At 42.5% G+C, this 26645-nt stretch overlaps 2 protein-coding genes across 3 annotated transcripts in view; both read left to right on the top strand.

Annotated features, from left to right (window-relative positions):
• The window catches only part of LOC121185628 (IgGFc-binding protein), a 32510-nt gene extending 17009 nt beyond the window's left edge, over positions 1 to 15501 (top strand). Inside the window, exons 26-47 of the mRNA XM_041043894.1 lie at positions 1193 to 1240; positions 2342 to 3583; positions 3745 to 4091; positions 4259 to 4838; positions 4938 to 5536; positions 5648 to 6215; positions 6499 to 6764; positions 6861 to 7199; positions 7338 to 7911; positions 8054 to 8253; positions 8595 to 8736; positions 8874 to 9202; positions 9291 to 9870; positions 9962 to 10560; positions 10882 to 11449; positions 11567 to 12165; positions 12279 to 12846; positions 12937 to 13136; positions 13336 to 13716; positions 13853 to 14139; positions 14989 to 15037; positions 15156 to 15501. Coding sequence (XP_040899828.1) covers positions 1193 to 1240; positions 2342 to 3583; positions 3745 to 4091; positions 4259 to 4838; positions 4938 to 5536; positions 5648 to 6215; positions 6499 to 6764; positions 6861 to 7199; positions 7338 to 7911; positions 8054 to 8253; positions 8595 to 8736; positions 8874 to 9202; positions 9291 to 9870; positions 9962 to 10560; positions 10882 to 11449; positions 11567 to 12165; positions 12279 to 12846; positions 12937 to 13136; positions 13336 to 13716; positions 13853 to 14139; positions 14989 to 14998 — 9026 coding nt within the window. The 3' untranslated portion in view covers positions 14999 to 15037; positions 15156 to 15501. The remainder of the gene's footprint in view (positions 1 to 1192; positions 1241 to 2341; positions 3584 to 3744; positions 4092 to 4258; positions 4839 to 4937; positions 5537 to 5647; positions 6216 to 6498; positions 6765 to 6860; positions 7200 to 7337; positions 7912 to 8053; positions 8254 to 8594; positions 8737 to 8873; positions 9203 to 9290; positions 9871 to 9961; positions 10561 to 10881; positions 11450 to 11566; positions 12166 to 12278; positions 12847 to 12936; positions 13137 to 13335; positions 13717 to 13852; positions 14140 to 14988; positions 15038 to 15155) is intronic.
• A 682-nt stretch (positions 15502 to 16183) lies between these two features.
• LOC121185660 (FXYD domain-containing ion transport regulator 6-like) lies at positions 16184 to 24187 on the top strand. Of its 2 annotated transcripts, XM_041043955.1 has the most exons (10): positions 16185 to 16434; positions 18364 to 18423; positions 18579 to 18605; positions 20274 to 20297; positions 20524 to 20547; positions 21575 to 21649; positions 23470 to 23506; positions 23657 to 23694; positions 23805 to 23841; positions 23927 to 24187. In XM_041043955.1, exons 2-9 carry the CDS (start codon positions 18372 to 18374, stop codon positions 23810 to 23812), a joined length of 285 nt encoding a protein of 94 aa, XP_040899889.1. In that variant the 5' UTR covers positions 16185 to 16434; positions 18364 to 18371; the 3' UTR covers positions 23813 to 23841; positions 23927 to 24187. The 2 variants fall into 2 exon arrangements, with proteins under 2 accessions (XP_040899890.1, XP_040899889.1); XM_041043956.1 differs by lacking the exon at positions 18579 to 18605 and having other exon boundaries at positions 16184 to 16434.
• Positions 24188 to 26645: the final 2458 nt, after the last annotated feature.

Genomic DNA, 26645 nt, shown 5'->3' with positions numbered 1-26645 from the left:
GTTCACACCAGATATCCTGTCAATATGCCTAAGCAGAAGATGTTCTGTAGGAAGACTGGCCAGATGTGCTGTCCGTTGTGCAGGTCTGATCCAGTTATTAAATTCAAGGGTTCACTTGTTGGTGTGTTATGAGCTTAATCATGTTGTCTTTGTCTTTGACTTAGATGCAGATCACATTTTGTGACTAATTAATGCAGAAAAACAGGTCATTACTGTGATATCCACAAATATTCTCTCTCTTTCTTTCTTTTTTTTTTTTTTTTTTTTTTTGCATTCCACAAAACCCAGCCCCATTACCACACTAGACTGTTGATGTCTGCTCAGACACTCTTGGGTAACTTTGAAGATAAGTTGTGATTTTTGTCTTATCACATTCTCGCCTTGCCCACTCTAAAATGGATAATATTATTTGGTTACACCAGAATATACAGTACAGCTGAATGTGGTCAAATAATGAAATTGACCTATATCCTCCTGGTGCTATACATCAAATGGCGCTGGAATTTCTGTTCTGTTTAAGAAGGTGAAAAACGGGGTCATGTTAAGTACACACAACCAATAAATAAAATAAAAGTATGATTAATATTTTAATGAAATTATTCTAATGTATCTGTGTGTTGTACATTTTCCATAAATTATCCACTTAAGATAACATAAGAAAAAATAATCGTTTCTAAAGGAGTTGTACTGGTTGATAGACTTCTTCTCTCATGTACATAATTTAATATCACCCATACCTACAACTATTTATCCTCTACACCAGTACAAATTAGTGAGAGGTTCATGCAGGGATTCTCAGCAAATTCTTGGAAATGACAGGATGTGCATGTCACAAGGTGTGTTATTAAAGCGTGATGAATGATTAATCCCATGCATGTGGTTGCTGTTGAATCTCACACCCATGTCAACATACAGCAGGACCTACAGCTCATTGCCAAGTTCTACCTTAATTTGTTTTAGAGGAAGGGTATTTTTTTTTTTTTTTAAGTCATAACCGTTGGTCTCCATGGTTTTTTGATTGGGCGTGCTTTTGTCTGTCAGAGCATATAAAAGGATGAAACTGCAAAAAAAAATTCATCACACTATCCTCTGCAGGTAAGCACTGTTCACTCTGAGGTTATATATGTAGCATTTATATTACTCAGATACTTTTTAAACTTATGCAACTGAAACAAGTATTTCTGCCTTTCAGCCATGGGCACTCTGTTGCTGCTTTGTGCTCTGGGGGCTTCACTCAGCTGTAAGTATATTTTGCCATATTTTGTGGCAGGATGCATTTGAATGTAACTCATTTAAATTTCAGTGTGATATATCCATGCTTGTTTTCTTTCCAATTTGTCATGATTGTAAGCAGTGTTAAACTGAACAAACTACTAGAGATGAAAATTTAAAAAATCTGGAAAATCATTCCTTTATTTGATGTCTATCAAAAAAAAATAAAATAAAAAACCTGCCCACATTTAACAACTGTTAGACCTGGCTAAATGTGTCTTTGCTCAATTAATCGATCACAGCAGTGTTCCTCAAACTTTGGCTCAGAATTCCCCAGCAGGATATGAAGCCAAGTGATCGCTCAGTTTGAAGAAATTAATCCAGGTTGTCAACCCCCTCAGTTGAGAGCATTGTAGTGCGGCCATACCAGGTGCTTGTGAGAATGGAGCAGAATGTTAAACAGGTGAAGAATTTCAGAGTGCAGCACATAAAGGATAGCCATCTAAATTGAAATTTGCTTTTGTTGGGAATAGCATTTACCTTCAGCTGCTATTAAGTTGCAACTATTATACTGAATGGGTGAAACAGGAGTGTAATCTAAATCCCCCAGGCCCTGACTGAGCCCAGAAAATGTTCTTTTCACAGAATAGGTGCAGATATTGATAATATTTCCATTATGCAATTATATTGTCTGCAAAAGTGACTTATTGAGTGCTGCTGAGAAGCAGTCAAGTGACTACTCCTCAGTCTAAATCTCTCACAATGCTTATCAACAAAAAAAGCACCCCATCCATTACAGACTAGCATTCATCCGTGCTTTTTAACTTTGAAATGAAGGTGTTTTTCAGTCACATTCTCTTTGGTGTCATATTGTTTCTTTGTACTGTGTGTATGCGATCCAAGAAGTCTCAAGCCAAGTTTGTATTGCCAGTCTATGAATCCTTTGATTGTCTTGGCACAAATAGTCTCATTCATTTCCTATTGCATTTTTTTTTACATGTTTTCTTCATACACAGGATTTGTGAAACACAATTTTGTATCAGGCTGTTTTATTTTAGGTAACTTGAAAAGAACTCTTCTTTTGACGTGTTTTTCCTGTCTGTTTCCTTGCTCTTACCCCATCTGTCAGGTCCATCTAGTGCTGGATGGGCAGGGAGGGAGTTTGCCCTGACATTCATACAGAATTATGCTCCGCATTACGATACTCCTCACTTTCAGCTCTACATCACTGCTGTTCAAAACAATGCTAAAGTGACGGTGGAAGTGCCGCCCTTAAAATTTAAGCAAGAGAAAACTCTAAAAGTTGGAGAAGGGGTCACCATCACTCTCCCTAATGGTGTTGAGATGTTTGGCAGTGTAAAGACCCCCAACACAGTGCGCATTGAAGCCTCAGCAGATGTGACTGTAACCTCCTTCAGCTACAAGCTGTACACAGCAGACACCTCTGTGGTATATCCCACCACCGACTGGGGTACAGAATATTTCATCTTTACACCTGCAAATTCTCCTTTTGGTTCCTATAAAGAGTTTGCTGTGACAAATGGAAAACAGAGCAACAAAGTGGAGATTTTCCCGAAAGGTCCAATCAACTTCCAGGGTCAGGTCTATGGGAGTGGCAGCCACATGGTAATAGATCTCCAACCATATGAGAGCGTCCAGCTCCAGAGCATGTATGAACTTTCCGGCACCAGAGTTGCCTCCCAGCACCCTGTTGCTGTTGTCACGGGTCACACTTGCACCTGGCGCTTCTCGAAATGTAATCATGTTTACGAGCAGCTACTGCCAGTAAGCAGCTGGGGATCCAGCTTCATGTTGCCTCCCCTGAGCCTCCAGACGAAATATGACAGTGTTTACCTCCAGGCCTCCCAGCCCACCAAAGTCGCCGTCCAATATGGTAACCATAAAGATGTTTTGAGTTTGACCAGGGGGCAGATGGTTGAGGTCCAGTATCACGATCCTGAAACACTGTTCATTCAAGCTGAGCATGGCATCCAGGTGCTGTTCCTCTTCAACGGCATCTCATTTGGCTGGCTCCAGTACTATGACCCTTTCTTGATCACCATCCTGTCCACGGACCGTTTCTGCTCCTCTTACTCATTAGAGGGTCTAGAGGGCTTTGACAACCAAGCCCTGATTGTGGCACAGACCAGTGCAATTGCAGAGCTGCGTATCGATGGTACGAACCTGCCTCATAATGTCCAGTGGAAAAATGTTGCGGGGACAGATTTCTCTTGGGCAGAGATGTCCTACAAACCAACCGCTGGAAGCAATCGGCACACTGTGTCCAGCTCTGGTTCCCGCTTTGCTCTTTACAGTATTGGAGTCAGCCAGATGAATGGTTATGGTGCCCCGGCACAGTGTATACAGCCAGGTAAGAAGCACATGTTTTATCTGTTTATCAATTTAAAAAAAGGAAAAGTTCTGAACAGATATTGTTTATAGCAAACAAAACAGTATACAGACTCAAGAGTTAAAATATGGGATGGAATGATGATGAGCGCTGACTTTTTGTTCTTTATGTTTTTCTACTAGGTGGATCTTTGTCCTGCAGCAGTATCACCTGCAGTGCCAATGAGGTATGTGAGATGAAAGGAGGGTATCCCTCCTGTGTCCCCAAGCCAGTGGAAAACAAACCTGGTACCTGCTGGGCCATGGGAGATCCTCACTACCGTACCTTCGATGGGCGACACTATGACTTCATGGGTACCTGCACATACGTTATTGCTAAAAACTGTGGAAAAGATAATCTTCCAGCCTTTGAGATCCTCGCCCAGAATGAGAACAGAGGCAGCCTCAGGGTGTCTTATATCGCCCTGGTCACAGTGAAGGTGTATGGCATCACCATCACAGTAGCTCGGTCTGAAACAGGTCGTGTGAGGGTAAGGCTTTCTATTTCTGTTAGTAAAATATTGTTATTCTTTCAAATATCTAAATATCATTTCAATTAAATATAAAGTAATACGTAAAAATAACAACTTCATTTTTGTATGCATTAAAATGCATACATTTAAATCAGTAAATAATGAATGTAATATCTTTTGTGCAGATTGACAACACTCTGTGGGGTTTGCCAGTGGTCTTGAACAACAACAATCTAGTTATGTTTCAGAGCGGTCGCTCTGTGGTCATTGAGACTGATTTTGGCCTGACTGTCCGTTATGACTGGGAACATTATCTTGTGGTCACTCTGTCCAGCAGTTACGCTGGTAAGACTTGTGGTCTCTGTGGCAACTTCAATGGAAACCCCAATGATGATTTCACTACACCCTCCGGCACCCAGGCAGAGGGGGCTGTGGCCTTCGGGGGCAGCTGGAAGGTGCCAGGGCTGGTGAAAGATGCTCTGTGCAGAGATGACTGTGTGGGTGGGTGTGAGCGCTGTGAACACAACCTGTTGAAGATGTGGGCGGGCGACTTGTTTTGTGGGCTCATCACACGTGTAATAAATGGGCCATTCAGCAAATGTCATGCCGTCATTGACCCACAGGCATACCTGGAGAACTGTAAATATGATGTATGTATGGGAGGTGGCCTTCGCCATTTCCTTTGCAGGGCTCTGGAGGCTTACACCGAAGCCTGCCAGCTTTCTGGGATCCAGGTTCTAGATTGGAGGATGATAGCACAATGCCGTAAGTAATGTTAGTTGCTAAGTTAACATCTACATTTTACATTTCTCGATTACTGATCAAAGCATTTATCACACCCTGTTCTCTGTCCTCTCCCTAAAGCTGCTAAGTGCCCGGCCAACAGTCACTATGAGATCTGTGGCAGCGCCTGCCCTGCCACTTGTTCAGATCCTAATGCTGCCTCCAAATGCAAACGCCCCTGTGTGCAGACCTGCACCTGTAACGCAGGCTTTGTTTTGAGCGGAGGTCAGTGTGTGCCTGCCGCTCAGTGTGGTTGTACCTACGAGGGTCGATACATCCCTGCTGGGGAGTCATTCTGGGCTGACCAGAACTGTCAACGACGGTGTAAATGCGTTGCTGGGAGCAGACACGTGGAGTGTCAGGATAAAGGCTGTGGGGCAGGGCAGCAGTGCCAGGTGGTTGAGGGCATAAGAAAATGCCAAGCAGTCTCCCACAGCACCTGTCAGGCCACAGGTGACCCCCACTATGTCACCTTCGACAAGACGAAGTTTGATTTCCAGGGCACGTGTGTGTACCAACTGGTTGCACTCTGCTCCAAGGACCCGGAGTTAGTACCCTTTGAAGTGCTGGTGCAGAATGATCACCGGGGCAGCAAGGTGGTTTCCTACACCAAGTTAGTAGAGATCAAGGTGTACTCCCTCAGCATTATTATTACAAAGACACATAAGGGCCTGATTATGGTAAGTACTACATAATATTTAGAATATTAACCTGGAGTTATTTGGTCATGTTCTGTACTATATTTTATATTTTATCGTAGAATAAAAACACAACAGTGTATTCTCCTCCAGGTGAATAATGAGCTGGTCAACCTGCCCATCACCTTGGCTGGAGGACAGGTATCTGTATATAAGAGCAGCTGGTATGCTGTTGTCACCACAAGCTTTGGCCTCAAAGTCTCTTTTAACTGGGAAAGTGCTGTGTTTGTAACATTGCCAAGCAACTACATGGGAGCCGTTTGCGGCCTATGTGGCAACTACAACGGCAAACCCCAGGATGACCTGATTCCAAAGAATGGTGACAAATCCGTCTCACCAGCAGTTTTTGGTGCCAGCTGGCGAGTGGCTGAGATCCCGGGCTGTGTCGAAGGCTGCAAGGGGGTGTGTCCTGACTGTGACATTACCCAGAAGGTTCAGTATGAAAAAGGAGATTTCTGTGGTATATTGAGGGACCCCAGTGGGCCTTTCCGTGACTGCCATACTAAAGTGGACCCAGCTGGCCACTTTGAGGACTGTGTTTATGATGTTTGCCTGTATAAAGGCAGAAAGGATGTGCTGTGTCAGGCGATTACAGCATACACATCTGCCTGCCAGGCTGTGGGGGCCAAGGTGTACAGCTGGAGAACCAGTCAGTTCTGTGGTGAGAAATGCATTAATTTTTAATAAAATTGTTTACGTAGGCAAAGTGAGGATTATTTATTGTAGAAAGTGTAACAATAATATTGCAAAATGAAATGACACAATCAACCATTTTGTATGTTATTTTTTTATTTACTTCTCTGAGAGGCTAGTCCTTGTTTATGTACCGCAATGTGTGTTTCTTCCTTCTAGCATTTTGTGTAGCTTTGTAATAACTGCTAACATTTTGAAATCCATGGTAAATTTAAAGAAAATAAATTGGCTTTTATGTCCCTTGTGTACAGCGCTGAAATGTCCAGTCAACAGCCACTATGAAATTTGTGCAACTGCCTGTCCGGCCTCTTGCCAGAATCTGGCCCCTCCTCAAGGCTGCCAGACTCAATGTGGGGAGGGCTGTTCCTGTGATGAGGGGTACATCCTCAGTGGAGATACCTGTGTTCCCTTCTCACAATGTGGCTGCCTCTATAACGACCGCTACTACCGTGCCGGACAAGTGTTTTATCCCAGTGGGCAGTGTCAGGAGGAGTGCAAATGCACACAAAATGGAGAGGTAATTGATAGTGGTCAGAACAAACTTCCAGTATGGAATTTCAGTTGTTGGGTTTTGTAACACTTGTCTCTCAACTGTTTTTTTTTTTTTTTTCAGGTTGAGTGCAAGAAGTTTGCATGTGGGCCTAATGAGCAGTGTAAAGTAGAGAATGGCATCCAAAAGTGTCACCCTGTTGGGAAGGCGGTGTGCCAAGCCTCTGGTGACCCCCATTACCGGTCTTTTGATGGGCGACTATTTGATTTCCAGGGCACCTGCACCTACACACTCTCTAAGAGCTGTGGGCTGGAAGGCACCCACCTGGTGGCCTTCTCTGTTGAGGTGGAGAACGTGCAGTGGAACCAGGTGGTGAACAAAGTGGTATCTGTCACTAAGCTGGTTGCTGTGGAGGTCTACGGCTTCACTCTCATCATGAAGAAGGATATTTTTGGAGTCCAGGTGAATACTTGTTCCTCATTCTAACAAGATCCATGCTAGAAATACCTGAGAGATAGATTGACAAATATATTCTCCTATTCTTACCATCCATAATTTTTTTCATTAAATGAAACTTTTGCCTTTTTTTTTTTTTTTAAGGTAAATGGAGTGTTTAACAACGTTCCTCTGAATCTTAATGATGGAGCTGTGCTGGTCTATCAAGAAGGCAGGCATTTTGTTATTGCAACAAACTTCGGACTAGTCGTCACTTACGACCTGGTCTACCATGTGACAGTCACAGTACCTGGAAATTACCGTGACAAGGTCTGTGGCCTGTGTGGCAACTTCAACGGTAACCAAAAAGATGACTTCCAAATGCCAGACCACCAGCTCACCAACGACGTGAATGTGTTCGGAAAATCATGGAAGGTCACCATCCCTAATGTGGTGTGCGAAAATGGCTGTGAAGGCAATCATTGTCCTAAATGTGACCCAGCTCGCAAGGCTGTGTTTTCAAAGTCCACTTACTGTGGTATTATTACAGCACCCAATGGTCCTTTTGCAGTCTGCCATAGTAAACTGGACCCACAGCCATACTTTGACGACTGTGTGTTTGATGTGTGTGCTTCCAACGGGGAGGGAAAGGTGCTGTGCAACAGCGTAGCAGCCTATGCCTTCAACTGTCACTTGGCAGGAGTGGACGTCAAAAACTGGAGGACAGCTTCATTCTGTCGTGAGTGAAATTCACCTTTTTTTGTTTTTCCTCCACATCAGCCACTTATTGTCCTCTACCCCATTAATACTGAGTGTATTACATGTACGTACATGTTCTTCTGTAATACACCTTTTCCCTGTCTTCTGATCATTTATTTCAGCCATGAAATGCCCAGCCAACAGTCACTATGAAGTGTGTGCAGACCCCTGCTCTGCATCCTGCCCAGGCCTCACAGAGATTGTCCAGTGCTCCACCAGCTGTTCGGAGGGCTGTGGATGTGATGCTGGCTTCTTATTCAATGGACAGACGTGTGTTAAAGAGACTGCGTGTGGCTGTTATGACAATGGAAAAACGTACATGGTAAAAACAACATCTCTGTCAGCATGAAAAAGCCATTTCATATACAGTAATGTAAAACAGATAGCTTTTTAATGTCAGACTGGTTTAAGCAAATAGCCATAGCAGTATTCATGCTGACATGGCAATAAAGCTGCCTTTAATTTTTCCATAATGTCGGACATTAGCCAGTTGAATGTTAGATATGTGCACTGAGGATTACTCCTGAGACTAAATTAGCAGATCATCTAAATTTCTGTTTCTTGACAAGGAGGAATAAGCATGTAGTAATGTGGATCCTTCTTGAGCTGTTATTTGTGTTTCTATTTTTCCCCTGTGTAATGAACCTGCTCCGCGTCCCCCAGCCTGGTGAGGTTGTGTACGAGGAAGACTGTAACACAAAATGCACCTGTAATCCAGCAACAGGCCTCAGCTGTGAAAAGCACTCCTGTCCTCAAAGCACCAAATGCATGGTCAAGAAAGGAATACAGGCATGCTACAACACAGGCAAGACAGATAACTGTATATTTCTATAAAATTTTATTCACCCTGTAAATGCTCAAATAAATGTACAGTACATTTTAAATTAGTGTTGAGTTGAATGGCAACTTTCCCGTTAGTATCACTTTGTTTGTCCTGCGTAGATCCCTGCAAAGATGCTAACTGTCGAATCAAGGAGACTTGCCGTCTTGAGAATGGTGAAGCTGTGTGCATCCCCAGCTACACAGGCATCTGCTGGGCCTGGGGTGATCCCCACTACCACACATTTGATGGTTACAACTATAACTTCCAGGGCACCTGCAAGTATGTCATCTCCAAGACCTGTGGGAATCTGGGTGGTCTAGTGCCATTCTCAGTCACTGAGAGGAATGATAACCGAGGAAACACTGCAGTTTCCTACGTCAGGGAGGTAGATGTGTCTGTATATGGGTACGTCATCACCATGGGCAAGAACCAAGTTGGTCAAGTCATGGTAAGGTTTTAGTTACTTGTGTGTATGTATATATATATATGCAATATCTATAGTTCTACAGCCTGTAGTCCTAATATGTTTCCTTTAGGTGGATGGTGAACTGCTGAATCTTCCAGTACAACTGGGTGATGGTGAAGTGTCGGTGTCTCACAGGGGACACACTGTAGTGGTGGAGACAAACTTTGGTCTGGTTGTCAGCTATGACTGGAACTGGGAACTAGTCATTAAGCTGCCCAGCAGCTACTATGGCAGTGTCTGTGGTCTGTGTGGCAACTTCAACGGCAATGTCCATGATGAGCTCCAGAATCCAGCCGGAAAAGCTGTCTCCTCAGTAATAGAGTGGGGCAAGAGCTGGCAAACACCTGACCAGGACAAGGACCATCCTTGCTGGGACACCTGTGAGAAAAACTGTCCTACCTGTGACGGTAACGAGGTTAAGCTCTACGAGACTGAAGCTTTCTGTGGGGCCCTCGCTGCCAAGACCAACGGTGTGTTCCAGGGATGTCATGGAAAAATGGACCCACAGGCCTTCATGAACAACTGTGTGTATGATATGTGTCTGAACAAGGGAGATAAGAAGATGCTGTGTCAGGCATTGGCCTCCTACAATACGCAGTGTCGTGAGGAAGGAATAATAATCAAGGGCTGGAGGAATAAGTTTGGCTGTCGTAAGTATTTGTGAGAAGGTCTTTTGTTCAAGATTTCATACAAATGTTTTTTTTTTTGGTTGATGGCTTTTTAAATGTCATCTCTATCCAGCAATGAACTGTCAGCGTCACAGCCACTATGAAGAGTGTGCCAGCCCATGCCAGCCATCCTGCCCATTCCCTGAACAAAAGCAGACCTGCAACGGTGCCTGTGTTGAGGCCTGTGTGTGTGACGAGGGTTATGTCCTCAGCGCTGGTGTCTGTGTTCCTTCTAAAACATGTGGTTGCTCCTATCAGGGCCGCTATTACAAGCCTGGTCAGCACTTCTGGGCTGATGAGGTTTGCGGTCGCCTATGTGAGTGCGATACGACCCTGGGCATGGTGACATGTCGCGAGGCATCCTGCTCTGCCAACGAAAGGTGCACCATGGAGGACGGAGAGCGCGCCTGCCGACCCATCAGTCATGCCACATGCACAGCCTCGGGTGACCCACACTACCGCACTTTTGATGGCCACAGGTATGACTTCCAGGGAACATGTGTATATCAGCTGGTGGGACTGTGCTCTCAGCAGCCTGGGCTAGTGCCGTTCAAGGTGACTGTGCAGAATGACCACCGGGGAAGCAAGGCTGTGTCCTACACAAGGACTGTCACGTTTACCATATATGGAATCACGCTCACCATCAGTAGAGAATATCCCTACAAGGTCCTGGTAAGTGGATGTGGAAGTATGGATAATGTGAAGCATATGGGGGATATGATAAAAGACTGAAGAATTAATTGTAGGCTTGTTTTTAAGTGGATTCTTGGAGAGAAATGAAGGCATGTACTTACAGTATAGAAAATAAAAACAGGACAGACACTCTGAGCCTGATTCAAATTAGTGCATGATAATTCCTTCTGTCATTGTGCTAATTCTGATATCCTTCTTGCTGCATATATATTCAATTGCGTATTAAGGACCACAGAATTATTAAATCTTTAATCTCCTAAAAATATTCCCTCCCTCCCTCCTTCATTTTCTGATCTGCAGCTCAATGGGCAGCTTGCTTTGTTGCCGCTGGATTACAATAATGAGCTGGTTGTGTTTGTCAGCGGCTGGACAGCTGTTGTGGAGACAGTTGCGGGCATCACCGTAACCTTTGACTGGCGAAGTACGGTGAGCGTTAATCTGCCCAGCAACTACCAGGGTGCAGTCTGCGGTCTGTGTGGCAACTACAATGGAAATGCTAAGGATGACCTGACCATGCAGAATGGCCAGATTGCCCCTGATGGAGCCAAGCTGGGGGAGAGCTGGCAGGTGGCCCTCGTGCCAGGCTGCTCGTCAGTCTGCCAGGGGGCGTGGTGCCAGGCTTGTTCAGACTCCCAGAAGAAAGTTTACCAAGCTCAGAAGTACTGTGGTATCATTGCTGACAAAGCAGGACCTTTCAGAGATTGTCACAGCCGTGTGGACCCTGCTCCTTACCTGGAGGACTGTGTGTATGATGCCTGTCATTATCATGGACACCATGGTTCAGTCTGTGATGCAGTGGGCGTGTATGTCTCTGCCTGTCAGAGCCTTGGAATCACCATCCACTCCTGGAGAACAGACACCTTCTGCCGTGAGTTTGCAATTGTGTTTTAATTTTTTGTTTTCATATTTCGGGTATCTTATCTAAAAAATTAATCTTTCATCTTTTACCATGTTCCTCTCCCCTTCGTCTCATCCTATCCCACAGCAATGGTGTGTCCAGCTAACAGCCATTATACCCTGTGTGCCACGGGTTGCCCAACCACCTGTGCCAGCTTAACCTCCCATGCCACCTGTCACAGGCATTGCACAGAAGCCTGCGAGTGTGATGAAGGCTACCTGTTGAGTGGTGCTACCTGTGTGCCCGTGAGAGACTGTGGCTGCTCATACAGTGGTCACTACTACAGCAAAGGAGACGTCTTCTACCCTGAAACCGAGTGTGTGGAACAGTGCATCTGTGGAGAGAACGGTGCTGTATCTTGCCAGAAGGCCAAGTGCCGTCCAGGGGAGATCTGTAAGCTTGTAAATGGAGTGAAAGGCTGCCACCCTGAGGGGCAAGGCAAGTGTGTCGCTTCTGGTGACCCTCATTACATTTCCTTTGATGGACAGAGATTTGATTTCCAGGGTACCTGTGTCTATGTATTGGCCAAGGTTTGTAATGATGACAATGGCCTGCTGACGCCATTCACTGTAACTCAGGGGAATGAGAAGTATGGAAATGGAAAAGTGGCTGTTACCAAGTCGGTTGCGGTGTCGGTCTACGGGTTTGTCGTTTACATCCAGCAGGGAATGCCATGGAAAGTCATTGTGAGTTCAACAATTTTATCCAAAACACTTTTGTTGTTACATTTGTACATGTTTATTTATTTCAAAACAAAAATATCTCACTGTGATTCAACTTTTCCTCTTTCTCCATTCAGGTTGATGATGAACTTCAGAATCTTCCTCTCTCCCTGGACAACGGGCGTCTCAGAGTCACCCAGGAAGGTCGCAACGTAATTGTTCGAACAGACTTTGGACTGACGGTCCTCTATGACACTGTCTATTATGTTGAAGTGATCGTGCCCTCTACATACCAGGGTAAGATGTGCGGTCTTTGCGGCAACTACAACAAGAACGGTGATGACGACTTCATACTTCCTGATGGCAAACAAACAAACAAAGTTGATGAGTTTGGGAAGGCGTGGGTGGTGGACCTGCCTGAGTATGTGTGTGGCGGCTGTGGAGGCCAGTGCCCAGTGTGCGAGCAGGCCAAGGCTACATTGTACGGGAAACCGGACTTGTGTGGTATCATAAGCTCGCCTAATGGGCCTTTCAAAGCCTGCCACAGTAAAATTGACCCAGCAGCATACATATCTCATTGCGTGTTTGATGTGTGTGCTGTGGATGGCAACAAAGACACCCTGTGTAACAGCGTGCAGGCGTATGCTCTGGCCTGCCAAAGTGCAGGAGTTAAGATCCAGCCATGGAGGAGCAGCTCCTTCTGCCGTAAGTTTCTCGTAACTGTATTTTTGCTGAAGAATTTTTTTTCCCCCAGGGACACATACAAAGTCTCACAAATATCTTCTTCTCTTGTAGCTGCTTCCTGCCCTCCACACAGTCACTACGAGATGTGTGCCGACACCTGTGGTGGGACCTGTGCCAGCTTTATTTACCCATTTTCCTGTTCTGAAAGCTGTTTTGAAGGATGCCAATGTGACGACGGCTTTGTTTTTGATGGCATCCAATGCGTTCCCTTGGACAACTGTGGGTGTGTGTACGACGGCAAATATCTGACGGTAAAACTGCGCTGAGATTTTACTTTATTGTCATTCACAGTGCTACAACTGAAAGTTAGTCATGAAAAAATACACCTCTGTCACAGCTTATAAAGAAAAAACAATCAATATTTTCTATTCTTTTCATGTTGTCATGCAACACATTATTCACTAAAGTGGAGGATAACTTATTTTAACATTATAAACAATATGTTTCCAGGTGGGACAAGCAGTGGTGGACAAAGACTGTAAGTCCAAGTGTGTGTGCCAGGCCTCTGGTCTGGTGAAGTGTGAAAAGATGTCATGTGCCAGTGAGCAGGTTTGCAGTGTAAAAGACGGGGTCAGAGGTTGCCACATCAAACAAGGCCAGTGCATCATTAGCCAGGCTGGCCACCTCAGCTCCTTTGATGGCATGTCTGGACCTGTAGGAGCTCAAGGTGCATTTGAAGTGGCAACTCTGTGTGATGAGACATCTGAGCTGTGGTTCCGTGTGGTTGTGGACGTCAGGGTCTGCAGTAAAGGGGCGTCTCCCTCTGTTGCCACTGTGTATGTGTTCTTCAAGGAAACCATTGTCACCGTGAACAGCCAGCGTGTGACCTGGGTGAGAGGAGAAGAGTTAGAAGGGATAAAGAATAGTTTAACCATGAGAGTAATCATTGTGATGATGAAGATATTTTTTTCATCTGTTTCAGTTGCTTTTGTGTTTCATCTTCTTTCTCTTTCATCATGTCATGCAGGTAAATGGCAGGAAAGTGTCTCTTCCCAGCAAAGTGACGAGCGAACTATCTGTCAAAATCTCAGAAAGAACCGTGATCATCGAGAGGGCATCTGCTGTGCAGGTCACCTACTCAATTTCACAGGAGGTCACGGTCATTATTGACAGCACCCTGTCCGGTAAAATGTGCGGCGCCTGTGGCAACTACAATAACAACTCAAAAGATGATATGACGAGTGCAGATGGGAAAATTGCCACTGATGTGTCTGTGGTTGTCAGCTCCTGGAGCGCTGGGGACTTTTCTAGATGGTGAGTATCTGAAATACTAAAACATTTCCTCCGCGTTAATGTAATGGGCAAAGACACATTGCTACATTTAGTGCTATGATAATGATAGTCCATTGCTACAGTACATGCTCTCATCACATTGCTCCTGATGTTAACTTTAATTGTTTTAATAGCATAACAACTTTAACCTACAATTCTAGTTAGAGTAGAAGTTTTTAATCTTGAACTCTATCCTGCCCTTTATTATGCAAACTGCAAACTTAATTTGACCACTGAAATAATCAAGTACAGATCAGCGAGAGATGGGACGGTGCTATGACCATTCAACCGCTTATTCTTTTAACGGCAAGAACTAAACAAGGACTCCACAGAGCCCTTTTAAAGGAATGAGAGTGTGGTTTTTAATTGCATTTGATCCAATTTAATTAAGAAATGCCAGAGAATCCCCTATGGTAATTACTGATTAAAAAGCAGGTGAGGCTGACAGGCATGGCCATCAAAAGCTACCAAGCTTGCAATCCAATCACTGCTTGTCATCCAAGGACACTTAAGACTCATCTGGGTGCAATATTAATTTGAGCCCTCATCTTCAGTTCTGTGTTCTAGCCTTAAGTCAGTCCCTTAGAGAATTAAGTTTTGTGCATCCCCCTCCGTCTCTTCATTCAAGGTAGTTTCGGGAATTTTCTCAACACCAGTTCTCAAACAACAAAAGAAAATACCCCTCAGAATAAATGCTGCTCCTTACAGTTTGCATTTGCCTTTAAAATACAATGTCCATAAGTGTTGCTTCTAATCTCTGTTGTGCCTGAGAGAACATGACTTTACCTTGCTCCAGTAATCTTTGACTTCAATTTTTCATTTTCATTTCAGCGGCCTGTAGAGGTGTTGGCTCTGCCATGATAGAGAGCATCTGTTATAGGTAGGAAATAATGGTAGGAAAAAATAGTTTCCTCTCAAAGCTATAAACTAATGTTTCCTCATGAAAGAAACAGCTATAGAATGTGTCTTACATCCCTGCTTTTTACCTCATCGCACAGGATGAAGAAGAATGTGAAGTGAATCGGCTAAAGTTGCTTGTTTACATCCAGTCTTTCTCATCATGCTTCTCCACTTCCTCTTGATTCATGAAATGGTTTTCGGTTCGTTGGCTGGGGGTCTGGTCGTCTATTGTTCATTTTGGAGTTGGAGAAAAATCTCTCTCATTCTTGACTAACATCTCCATCTAGTGGAGAAGGAAATTCTAGCATCTCTTTTCTACATAACTTCAGCCCAGGGAGAGGAGCAGTCAGAACTCTTATTATTTTTGCCTAGTTTTAAAAATGTGTATGTTTTACAAAATGTGTTGTTCTTACTCTTCTGGCCAATAAACATTTTTCCATTTCACTGTGTGCTTAGGTTATTTGTGATTATACTCAAAGAATTTATAGTGTATTTCTACAGAACCTTTATAGTAGTTCCTGTGTAACACTCTAAATTAGGAAGGCGTGACTCTTATGTGGGTAATGTGTGTGTGTGCGGCTTCTGCTTGCCAAAGAAGAAACCTTGTGTAAACTTGATGTCTTGATAAGCTAAATGTACTGAAGATTATTGGTGTGGGAGGGAGAAAGAAAGTACACAATTCCACCCAGCTCTGGATTTGCTACTACTGGGGGGAGGCAGGGAGGGAGGGAAAGGGGGGGGGGGGGTCTGGCAGTTTGGTGTGGGAGAGACCTTGGGAAGACAGTTTTCATATAGCTGAGAGAAAAATATATCTCACGGACAGACTGCTCTGGCCGTGAGAGCACAGGAGTTAGTGTTTATGCTTTGACTTCACAGCACTGAGCCACTCTCCAAAGCCCCACAGTACAACAGGCTCACTGTTTGATGCTGCTCATGTGTCTTATATTTGGCTCTGGTGGTTGAAAATTAGCACGATTTACAGTTTATTATGAAATCATGTTGTACAATCAGTGCTGGGACCAGAGCACATGGGAATAATCTACCCCTCACAGTAGTTCAGCTAATTTTTTGAGGAGTAACTTCAATGGCTGAGCGCTCACACCAGCACCCCGCCCCCCTCTGTTTCTCATTCCTGAGACAAGACCAAGGAGGAACAGAGCTTTACTTGGTGCCACAGCCGAGCGCGGAACAATCTCCTCAGAATGCAACACAGAGTACTTCATTTTTAATCAGAGGTTTTAATTTATTCTTCTCATGAGAAGGTTTTTGCATTTCATATTTTCTCAGCTAAAGTAAATAGTAGAAAACTTTTAAGCAAAGTTCGGCTCTCCAGGGCGGAAAGTCCTCGCATTAGAGTTTATAGGAGACTGATACACGGTAAGTTCATTTAAAAGTCTCTGCTCCACCGCAGTGAGTTGCATTTTCTGAAATACATTTTCCAAATCATTGCGGCTAGAAATGTAAGATAAAACACCCCAAATCTGCAGCTTAAGACTTCCAAAATAACTTTGTGTCCACATGTTTTTTTGTGTTTTTGTCTTGCAAAGCTCTACTTCCAACCCCCAACTTCCAACTAAATGCCTGTGTGAACATGTGACCATTTAATTACATGAAACCGTTGCTTTTGCTTCTCTCTAAAACCCGCTACTCTAAAGTGTGTGTGCGTTTTCTCCATTTACCAGTGTATAATCCTGAAAAGTGTTTTGCCTTTCATTGTGTTGGCGCGCTCCTGCCTTGAAATGCCACGCCATCTGAGAAGTTCAGTGGATCTGTGACACAGTTCTACACACAGCGATGCCACTAAGACTGTGGCAAAGACTATATCGAAAGTTTCTCGCATTTTATCGCGTTAATTGGCGATAAAAGCTACCTGAACTGGAAAAGGAGTAGCTATTTAAAACCTTGCCAGAGTTGTCTGCCACATATATCAATCTCAGGTTTGCATCATATTGCAGTGTAGTGATGAAATGTGTGTTCAGAGTGCAGATGTATTTCTATATGGGGTGGGGGGTCTATAAGGGCTAATGTAAGCAAGCATTTTTTTCCTAATTAGGAGCAGTCCATGATAATCCCACTTATAATAATCCATGGTAATTAATTTTTTAAGTGTTTCTTCATGGCCTGCTTTGCTGTCTCCCTATTATATTCCTCTACATCACTCAGACGGCTAACAAACAAGATTATTGGATTGGTTCTTGTTAGAATAACTCACCCTGTATTTCTTTGATTAAACCTGATTGGCAGGCCTTTGTTGTTAATCCTGCTCCCAGGGTTGAAGTGTTCATTTCTCTCCACTCCAGCTCCATGTTCACACCCCCACTCTAGTCATGCATGAATCCCCAGCAGTGCTCTGGGCCAGGGAGGGAAACCTTGGCTCTGCTAACGCAGACTTTGATCTTTGCAATGCAAAACATTTTATTCTGCGAGTGTGAAGCTAAAGCCGTGTGTACCTGCGTCACCTATTTGTTGTCGTGTCTGGGAATTTTATTGGTATAATGTGGCTGTGTGGCTGACAAAGCTGCAACCAGCATGGTCTTTGGTTATGCCATGTCCTTAAATCACGGACCTTCTGCAACTCTTGCTTCCAACTGTGAGTCTGGTTGTAGAACCTTAGCCTGTAAACATGTATGTAAGAGAATCTCAGAGAATGTCCTAGATAATATGTAGACAGGAAAATAGCCTCAGGAGGTTCGTGCTCCACGTATAAACTGGATGACCCAGCAAAACCAAACCAAAACTACTGACCAAATATCAAGTGCAACTCAACACCAGCCTTGCCTAGCACCCCTCCACTGCCAAGCTGAGGTTCAGAGCCTGAAATAGACCCTCTTCCCTCACCCAGAGTCAGGAGTTGCTATCATTAAGACACATTTCGTGATAGCGGCTCATTGACAGGGCATTTCAATTTTACACATGAAATTCATTTGCATGCCATTCAGCCTGTGATTATAAAATAATCATATAATACTTATTTCATTTGTATTATTGGAAATGTATGAACCATATTTTTTTGCTTTAATTCACATAAACAAGCTGGTATATAAAGCATGTTCTTGCTTTTCTGATATACTGTTCTGGAAAACTAACTTAAACTTGATCTGGGAGGACTGTCTGGTAGTTTGTGGTAGGCATTAGATGTGAGGGAAAAACAGGAGCCTCTCTGTGAGCAAGGCACTTTAATTAAGTTATTTTAGTCTGGTATGTTAAAAAGTTTATCTGTAAATGCCTCTAAATGATCAGATGAGGACATTTTGTCTTTACTGGTGTGTACTTTTTAACGGGTTTAACCTGTTTGTTTCTCATCAGCAGGTACAATGGATCTTGTGGTATTGGTGGCATTGAGCAGCTGTTTGGCTCCTGCACTTGGTGAGTGTCTTTTTCACTCAGTGTTGAGCAGCTTCACCCCCCCCCCCCCCCCCCCCCTTTGAAACAGAATGTGTTCTTCCTCAGTTGCTTCCCATTTTCTGTAGCTTTATCTTAAGTCCCTCCATGCTAAACCAGCTGATGTGTCTGTATAACAGGCTCAGCGTTTGGCAGGGAAATGTTTGGTAAGTTTCCTGCATTAGAGTGGTCACAGGCAGCGCATGGCCTTTTGAAGTCTTGGTTTCTGCTGCTCACATATTTGGTGCGGCTGCTTGCCATGCACTCTCTTTGGTCAAACATGTATAAAATCTCCTTGTTAGCATAACAGTGGAATTGCTTTCAGCATAATTTCCATGTAGTATTTTCCATTTTATGTCAGTGTTTTTGCTCTGAGAAAATGACATGTCAGAACAGTGTAAATGTTTCCTTAAACTTCAGTTTGAAAAATCATTTATTCAGACTGCTGCCAAGTCTTCCATTGTTAATGCAGGTCCTGATCTTTGGTTCGTTTCTCTGTGCGTGCTGCATGCCATCAGTTGGGCTTGACGTTAAGCAGATTTGCCTAGTCTAAGGAGGTTTTTTTTTTGTCTCCTCTGTTAGACCTTATTTCCTGAGGCTTGTCAGCACCAATATTGTAAAATGTGTTTTTGCTTCATAGAGGAAGAGACTAACTTACTACTAACTTAGTATTTACTGCCTGATAATGAGGTCAAAGTTAACTCCAGCACTTTACAGTAAATGGAATGCAACACAGGGTATAAAATATTACCGAGTTCAGGGTTTCATCTGTATCATACTCATGTGTAGGACTTTATGTCAGATTTTATTGAATCACAAACATCAAGGGCATGATTCTTTTACCAGGTTGTCAACTTTTAGCATCTAAACTTACGCTGATGAGCTGCTGGGATAAATTGGAAAAGGCAAATGCGCACTTCAAGTCTGCTTACACTTGAAAATGAAATGATTTCACAGATGATCATTTTACTGTATTCAACATCACTTGTCAAGGGTTATACATGCACAGCCACTAAAACCAGCTGGCATTTTAAAATGCCGTTCACAGTCTACTGAATATTTTAAAGAGAGCTGTAAAAACAACACATTAATGATGTGAAATGTTGCCTAGCACAAGTAGAAGAGTATTTATGTAACCTCCAATGTGCTACTCCAAGGTTACGTCGTTCTCACTCCAAACAGTGGCGCTCATATAAACAATATCTGCTTTGTGTCTTTTATTCGTATGCCAAGTGAACTTGTCTCTTTAATTATTCTGGTTTTTACTTGATGTTACGGAACATGAGGGAGAAACTTTGATTTGGATTACGACAAAGTACAGTATCTAGTAGCAAGATTTCAAAGAGTGGAGATGCAACATGAAAGCAGCCAACATGTTCTCCCAGATGGGAGCAGAGAGATGTGACAGAGCGCAGGGGTCTGCTCTTTCCCACATTACTGACAGGACACAGATGATCACAGATTGGGGCAATAAAATATGTAGAATGGGTAGAACCCTGCAGTTTGTCATTTTGAGTTTAACTACACTTTTGTGTTGCAGTAAGTTTTCTGTTGTTGAGATGATTTGATTCTTACTAATAGAAAGTACAATATATCTATATGTTTATTGTAAAACTGACCTAGAAGTTATTCTTCTCCTTCATAGGATTATTAAAACCAAATGTGTACACTTTTTTTTTTTTACTTAGGTGCAAGTTGGGGTTTGAAGGTGGTGTACACATTCTCTGGAGAGTGAATTTGCACCACTACCGTCAATTTTGCCATTTGCTGACATGCACTTACACAACCATGTAAATGTCTTTTAAAGACTAATGATTTGTCCTCTCCTTTCACAGCTTCAACGACAGATGAGGACAAAGGTGGGTATTATTTGAACAGAAGCTTTGAAAAGTCAAATTAAGATAAGCTGCATACTCATTTCAGCTGGTATATAAATTGGTACTGGCACCAAACTGGCTAATGACTAGATGAATGGCCGAGGCCCTAAAACTGCTGAATAGCTGTCATATCATGAGTGCTCTCTGAAGTGTGTCAGTGGGTAAATCTGCTTCTCATTTGTTTCCTCTCCCTGTTCTCTCCTGCCAGACTATGACAGTGCTTTTCATTACGGTGAGTGCAGAGCAGATGAACGTGGTCTTTTAATGGCCGACCCTCTACACAGGAAACATCTGGGAGGTCGAGATGAGTTTGCATTTTCCACTTGTTTTTCTAGAAGTGATGGAAAACTTTCACCCGGAGGCCAAGCTTCTGGAGTAGTCCCCACTGCAAATGCTTCTAATCCTGTCCACTATGCTGTAGGTCTGATTTTCACTCCATCCAAGGCCCCAGTTTGCACAGGAGGACTTAAAATCTGCATTGATATTTTGTGAATTAAAATCAATTTTTGAGTTGTCGTTCAGTTTGTATGGGCAGGAGGCTATTTCTTTTATGTTCTCTGTACCTCGACTGTACCATTCCAACCACTACCACACTATGCCTTTATTAAAAACAACTAAAGCAGTGGTTGGCAGCTCTGGGGTCTGGACCACTCAGGGGGTCCCAAGATATTTTTGGGGATATTAACAGGGATAAGAAAGAAAAAACATATTTCTGTTACACAAAATGTTTACTTTTCTGTGACTTTCATCTGTTTTGCCTTTTTTTTTCTTATGAAGTTCTGGGTACTTAGATCTCCTCAGGCTTCTGAAAAAAAAAAACATGAAAATTATGGTGTTAATTAAAAAAATTTCCTGTCAGTGTTTATATGCTATAGCTATGCAAAGGTTTTAGCAGTAGCAGTTGCTGCTTATTTTCTTTTTTTTTTGTCAATTGATGGAAACACAGACATTTTCCTTTCGTTTTTCCTTGATGTGCAACAATTGTGCAAGTCAGATTTCTTTTGCACCACTTTCTCCTGCCTACTACAGAGTTAAAGTTGAAGATAATGTTTACAGTTTTAGTGACTGCAGCTTGCAGGAATTTGTGGTGTCCCAACCTGACTAATAGTGGAGCTGCAGAATATTTCTGCAATGCAGCTCTTGAATTCAAATGCGGCACGTCTCACAAAAGGCTTTTGAGTTGTTTTGTAACTGAAAACTTTCTCATATGCTACTTTGCGTTTCTGCAAGCAATATAAAATCTTTTTTTTCCATTTCAGATTATGAATCTCTGAGAATTGGTGGTCTGGTTTTTGCAGTGGTCCTGTTCCTCATGGGTATCTTCCTCATTGTCAGTAAGTGTTTCCTTCAGTATGCAGCAGATGTGTACCGTCGAGTGTCGTTATCATCACACTGTGATCCCTGTACGTGTGAGTTGACCTCACAGCCTCCCGAATTTACACGGTGCTGCAAAACAAGCAGGCTTCTGTTTCTCTCAGAGGTCTGGTAGGAAGGCACATGCATGCCTCTTGCACAATCTCAGCACTCAGCGCTCTCATGCTCAGTGTATCACAGCAGCCTTTTTATACCTTACCCCTTTTCTCGCTCATAGTGTCCTTCCAAAGTTCCTCCTCCTACCTACCAGTACATGCTGTTACTTCCAGTGGTTGCCCTGAAACTAAAACCAACCAATAAATAATTCACTGGGACCCACACTGTCTCTCTGCTCCTCTTAGTTGAGATCAGTGTGGATTCCTAAACTGCACTCCACCAAAAGCCATGAGCTGTGTATGGAACGGGTTCTTATGAGTGGTGGAAATCACCAAAATATTAAAAACTAGCGGATGAAAATATAAACGAATTGATAAATTGACTTTTAAAGTCACAATCTGTGATGTAAATGTTGTAAAATTGACTGACAGGTCACATATAAACAGAAGATTACAGCAAAGATGTTATGAATCAGATATATTAATGTTTTTGTTTTGTTTACATCTGTAGTTTTTGCAAGCGTTGAGGTAAAGTCTTATCTTCCAATTTTCAACTGTCATTTACTTGAGAAACATGAAAGAGTGATTACTCTGTGATACTCTGACATTACATCTGTGAATATACTTAAACTTTATGTGGTTGTAAAAGTTAAACGTTGATTTTCCATCAGCGCTTGTGAAATTGTGACATCGAGGCAGAGACGAGTCTTAGAGGCAGCGCATAAAACTAAACTTAAAACGAGCAAACCCTGGAATTTTATTGTTTGGCATTTGAAATACTGGCTTTGGAACAATAATTTTTAAAAAATCACTGATAGCTAGAGGCAAACTTTGGCGCCTCCTAGTGGCATAGTGAGCGAATAAAGGATGAGCATTACCTTTCAAGATGCTCACAGCTTTATTCTTAGTCCTGAGAGTATGTAGGTCAGTAGCTTGGTCATGGATTTCCCAGCTATTTTGCTCTCGTAAGTCTAGTAGTAGCTTTGCTCTGCACTTCAGGCAATGGTGATGGTGAACCTTGAGCTCATTCTCAAGCGAAGTTTTGTGCATTAGTCATATTTATCATAAGACTATTTAGTCTTCTAGTAAGAAGTGCAAAAAGGTTTCCTTAAAAAAAGTTGATTATTTTTAGCCTTGGATGTACTGGGATATCTGAAACCTGTTTAAATTGCTCTTACTTTATGCCGTAAGAATCCGTACTTCCTTCCCATGCTGAAATTTTGCGAGTGTCTAAACAGCTTCATCCCCTCTAGAATTCCATTGCCAAATTGAAGTGGTTAAATAGGTTAAATGCTAAAATGCTTTTGTTGTCTTACACATAATATAAATACTAACGAAGGTTATTCAACACGCAGCCTCCTGTATTTTTAGTTTAAACAACTGAATTTTGCTGTGATTTATATGGTATATGAAAATAGTCTTGAGCCGGGGCCAGTAAGCTGAAAGCTTACAAGGCCTCCCGAGGCTTGCAGCCCAGAAAGGCTTATTGGCCCAAGCTCAAGACTGTATTCATGTACCTATCAAAGCTTGGAGCAATCTCTTCCTCTTTTAGTACCAAAGAAGAAGAGGTACACCACTGACTGATATAGTTACATGCGTTGTTTTTGTAATTTCTCGTGTCCCTTTTGTACAACAACAAAGAGGCAGTTGTAGACTATTTTTCTTGTGTTTTCTCCCCAAAACAGGCCGGAAATGTACCTGCTCAAAGAAAGACAAGTCACGGTAAGTTAAGCGGAAGCCAGATTAAACAGACCAAATTTGTAAAGGATTTTGCTTTCAGCTTTATGAACATTTTGTTGCACAGGCCCTTTTTATTCCGCATGTAGTTGCAGAATTGAAATATTTCATGAACTAACTTTTGATGTTTCTTAGGCCCAGAGGTCCTGATGTGGAATCAGGTGTTCCAAGGGGTAAGTATTTTTCTTCTGTTTTTCTATAGTAATAACTACAAATGTAAAATGCCAACCTTTTTTGTGTGTTTGTTTGTTTGCTTTTATCACATCTGAAACTTTTTCTACAGCTAAGTAGACACAGAGTCATGGAGTAGTGGAGATCTGGTAAGTGCATTGCAAACATCTGTGAATTTATTTTCTGCACAAGGAAGCCGAAGGAATGATCAAACCTTCTGCCTCTTTTCCACAGTGTTACTGACTGATGCCATCAGGTGGCAGCAAATACTATGATCACAGCTGAGGACAATCTTTCCATGAACACATGAAGCTTCCTTTAATTTTACAGTGTTACTATGCTCCTATTTTCTTTTTCTTTTTTATGTTTTTATCATCAATGACTGTTACTAGATAATGTAGCAACTTTATTATATAGTAGCAATAGTGTGATTATCATTTGTATTTTTGTGACTTCTAAACTGATGCAAAATAATAAAAGAAATGTTTGAAAAGGTTTTATTTTATTTCTGCATTATTATTTCATTTTGCCTGCCACTGGATGCAGACCAGTGAAGATAGCCCTGTACTGTGCTGCACCCCTGCTTCTGCTGACACTGCAGACAGTTCCGTTACACATGCAGTACTAACTACCAGCAGTGAGAGTGTGAATGATTTATGTGCTGCATTGTGCCAAAAAAAAAAAAAACTACTCTTAATTTTACCTATCTCTGTGTTCAGTGCTGTTTATTGGCAGATTTTTCACTGCAGGGAACCTGGCAGCCTCTGCAAAGGTAGAAGCTGCATATGTAGGCTAGATTTTCTCCCTGGAGTTGCAGGAGCAGGCTGACTGCACTGCACAAAAGACAAGGCATGAGATAGAAGCTGGTGCATTTTGAGCATGCAAACACATTTTACCGTGTTTGTTCAACATTATAAATAAGAAACCCTAAGGAACAGTGGAGCCAACAGACAGATTATTGAACATTGTATCTTTCATCTGTGCAGTAACAACCCACCCCACCCCCTGGTGCACTCACAGGCACCACACAAGACTAGATGGTACTCAGTAGAACATTGAACATAGTTCAGTTGTCTTATCTGCTTTGTGGTTTGATAACATTAGCTGTTTTCCTGACTATTTATTCTACCTTTGGGCTGCTGTGGTGAACCTCTACATAGTCCACACCCTGGCAGATTTGTCATTATGGACCCCTGGGTTGCACCACTATGGATGCAATATTTCATTGTGGCCACCAGAGGGCCCCTTCAGAGTTTACAATGAAGATTCACTAAGCAGTTCTGCCTGCTGTCTTGTGCACCTACCTCCTTCCATATCCAGTCTTCATCTGCAACCCAGCAAACCTGCTAAATTTCTGGGAGACCGAGCTCTTCTACATCTCTGCTGTGCAGCCATGGCCACCACAGGTTTGATTGGTTTTTCTTCTTTTATATGTTTTCTTTAAGGTTGCAACATACAGTACATTAAACAGTTAAAAGCTGAGTTGAGAAATTATTTTTATAGATGTGATTTCATTTAATTCCAATTAATGAAGTGAAACCTTTTGTTTCCATACTCGTCTTTATGTAGTTAATTAGACTGCAGTATTGATGCTATAGTGCCAGAAGCCAGTTTACTGCTGATGTATGCATCAGTGTTATGACAAAAGGAGTTCAGTAAACTCCCCATGGGAATGAACAAATGAACAATACTAAAGATATTTTACTCTAGTTTCTCTAAAACTGAGCAGTCATTGTGGCAGAGGGAAAACTGTGGCAAGAAAATCAAACTGCCAGCTCAGCCACTTGGGAGTGAGTGTTCAGCAACATGCAAGCCGCATTATCGATGCCGAGATATCCTTACGGTCTGGCACAGGCTGCTGTCTGCAACATTTTGTTTGTTGCAAACTGCACATATTTGCAAAATAAATCTATATATTTGCCAAGAGTAGAAATCTTTATTAGCAGGTGGCCCTTTAAACTCCAAATCACCTTTCAAACACTTTTCACTGCTGAAGCTCTTTTCTTTGCTGCTGTGGTGATACCCCTGTACTCTACTGCTGGCTTGTAACCCACATTTCATGGTGCATCTTTTTCTGCTGAGCAAAGATGCTGCATTGTGCACCTCTCAGTGGGGAAAAAAAATACTCCTAAGGAGTTACGGAGCCAAGCCTGCAGATCTAGAGGGCTGCAAAGCTTGTTATCCATTGTTGGATTACATACACACTCTTAAAGCCTACTGCTGTCCTTTGTGTTGAACTCAGCACCTTTATTTTTATTTGCTTTATAACTGATCAAAATCTTTCTTTGCAGAAACAATGTTTCCAGACCGAAGTGACTTTGATTATGGTAAGATTTACACCATTTACTAATCTCAAAAATCAAAAGCACCATGCTTAACATATCAGATATTATACTTTTGATTATGTCATATTCTAACTTCATTATAAACTCCTGTAGGCCTGTGTGGTAAAGTCCCATGCGGTTTTGTCCCTTGTAGATTATGATACATTGCGGACGACAGGGGTTATCCTTGCTGTTGTTATGTTTGTCTCTGGCATTTTAATTGCCCTGAGTAAGTTTAGACTTTCTTTTAAATATCCTTCTAATACAAAGGCTTTAACAAGTATACATAAGCAATTTTAACTTTCTAACTAATCTATCATTCCTCAAACAGGTAAAAAATTCACAAAATGTGTAAAATCCTCATCCAAGTAAGACTTGTGCAAGGCTCAGTGGATGACTCGCCTGTGCATGCTGTATGAGTTTGACATAAAGGGGATGCCCAAACAATATGGAAAAACAGACATTTTCAGTATTGTTCTTTGACTAAAACTGAGTTTCCTACAGCTTTTCCTTTCCCTGCCCTGGATGCCTCTTCACTTCATGCCCTTTCCCCATTCTGCATACAAAACCCAAAACACACTTCCAACACATAAGAAGAGTTCACACAGAACCTTGCGTGACAAGTCACA

The sequence above is a fragment of the Toxotes jaculatrix genome, chromosome 8 (genome assembly GCF_017976425.1).
Source record: "Toxotes jaculatrix isolate fToxJac2 chromosome 8, fToxJac2.pri, whole genome shotgun sequence".
Taxonomy (NCBI): domain Eukaryota; kingdom Metazoa; phylum Chordata; class Actinopteri; family Toxotidae; genus Toxotes; species Toxotes jaculatrix.
This window is presented reverse-complemented; position numbering and strand designations above follow the sequence as displayed.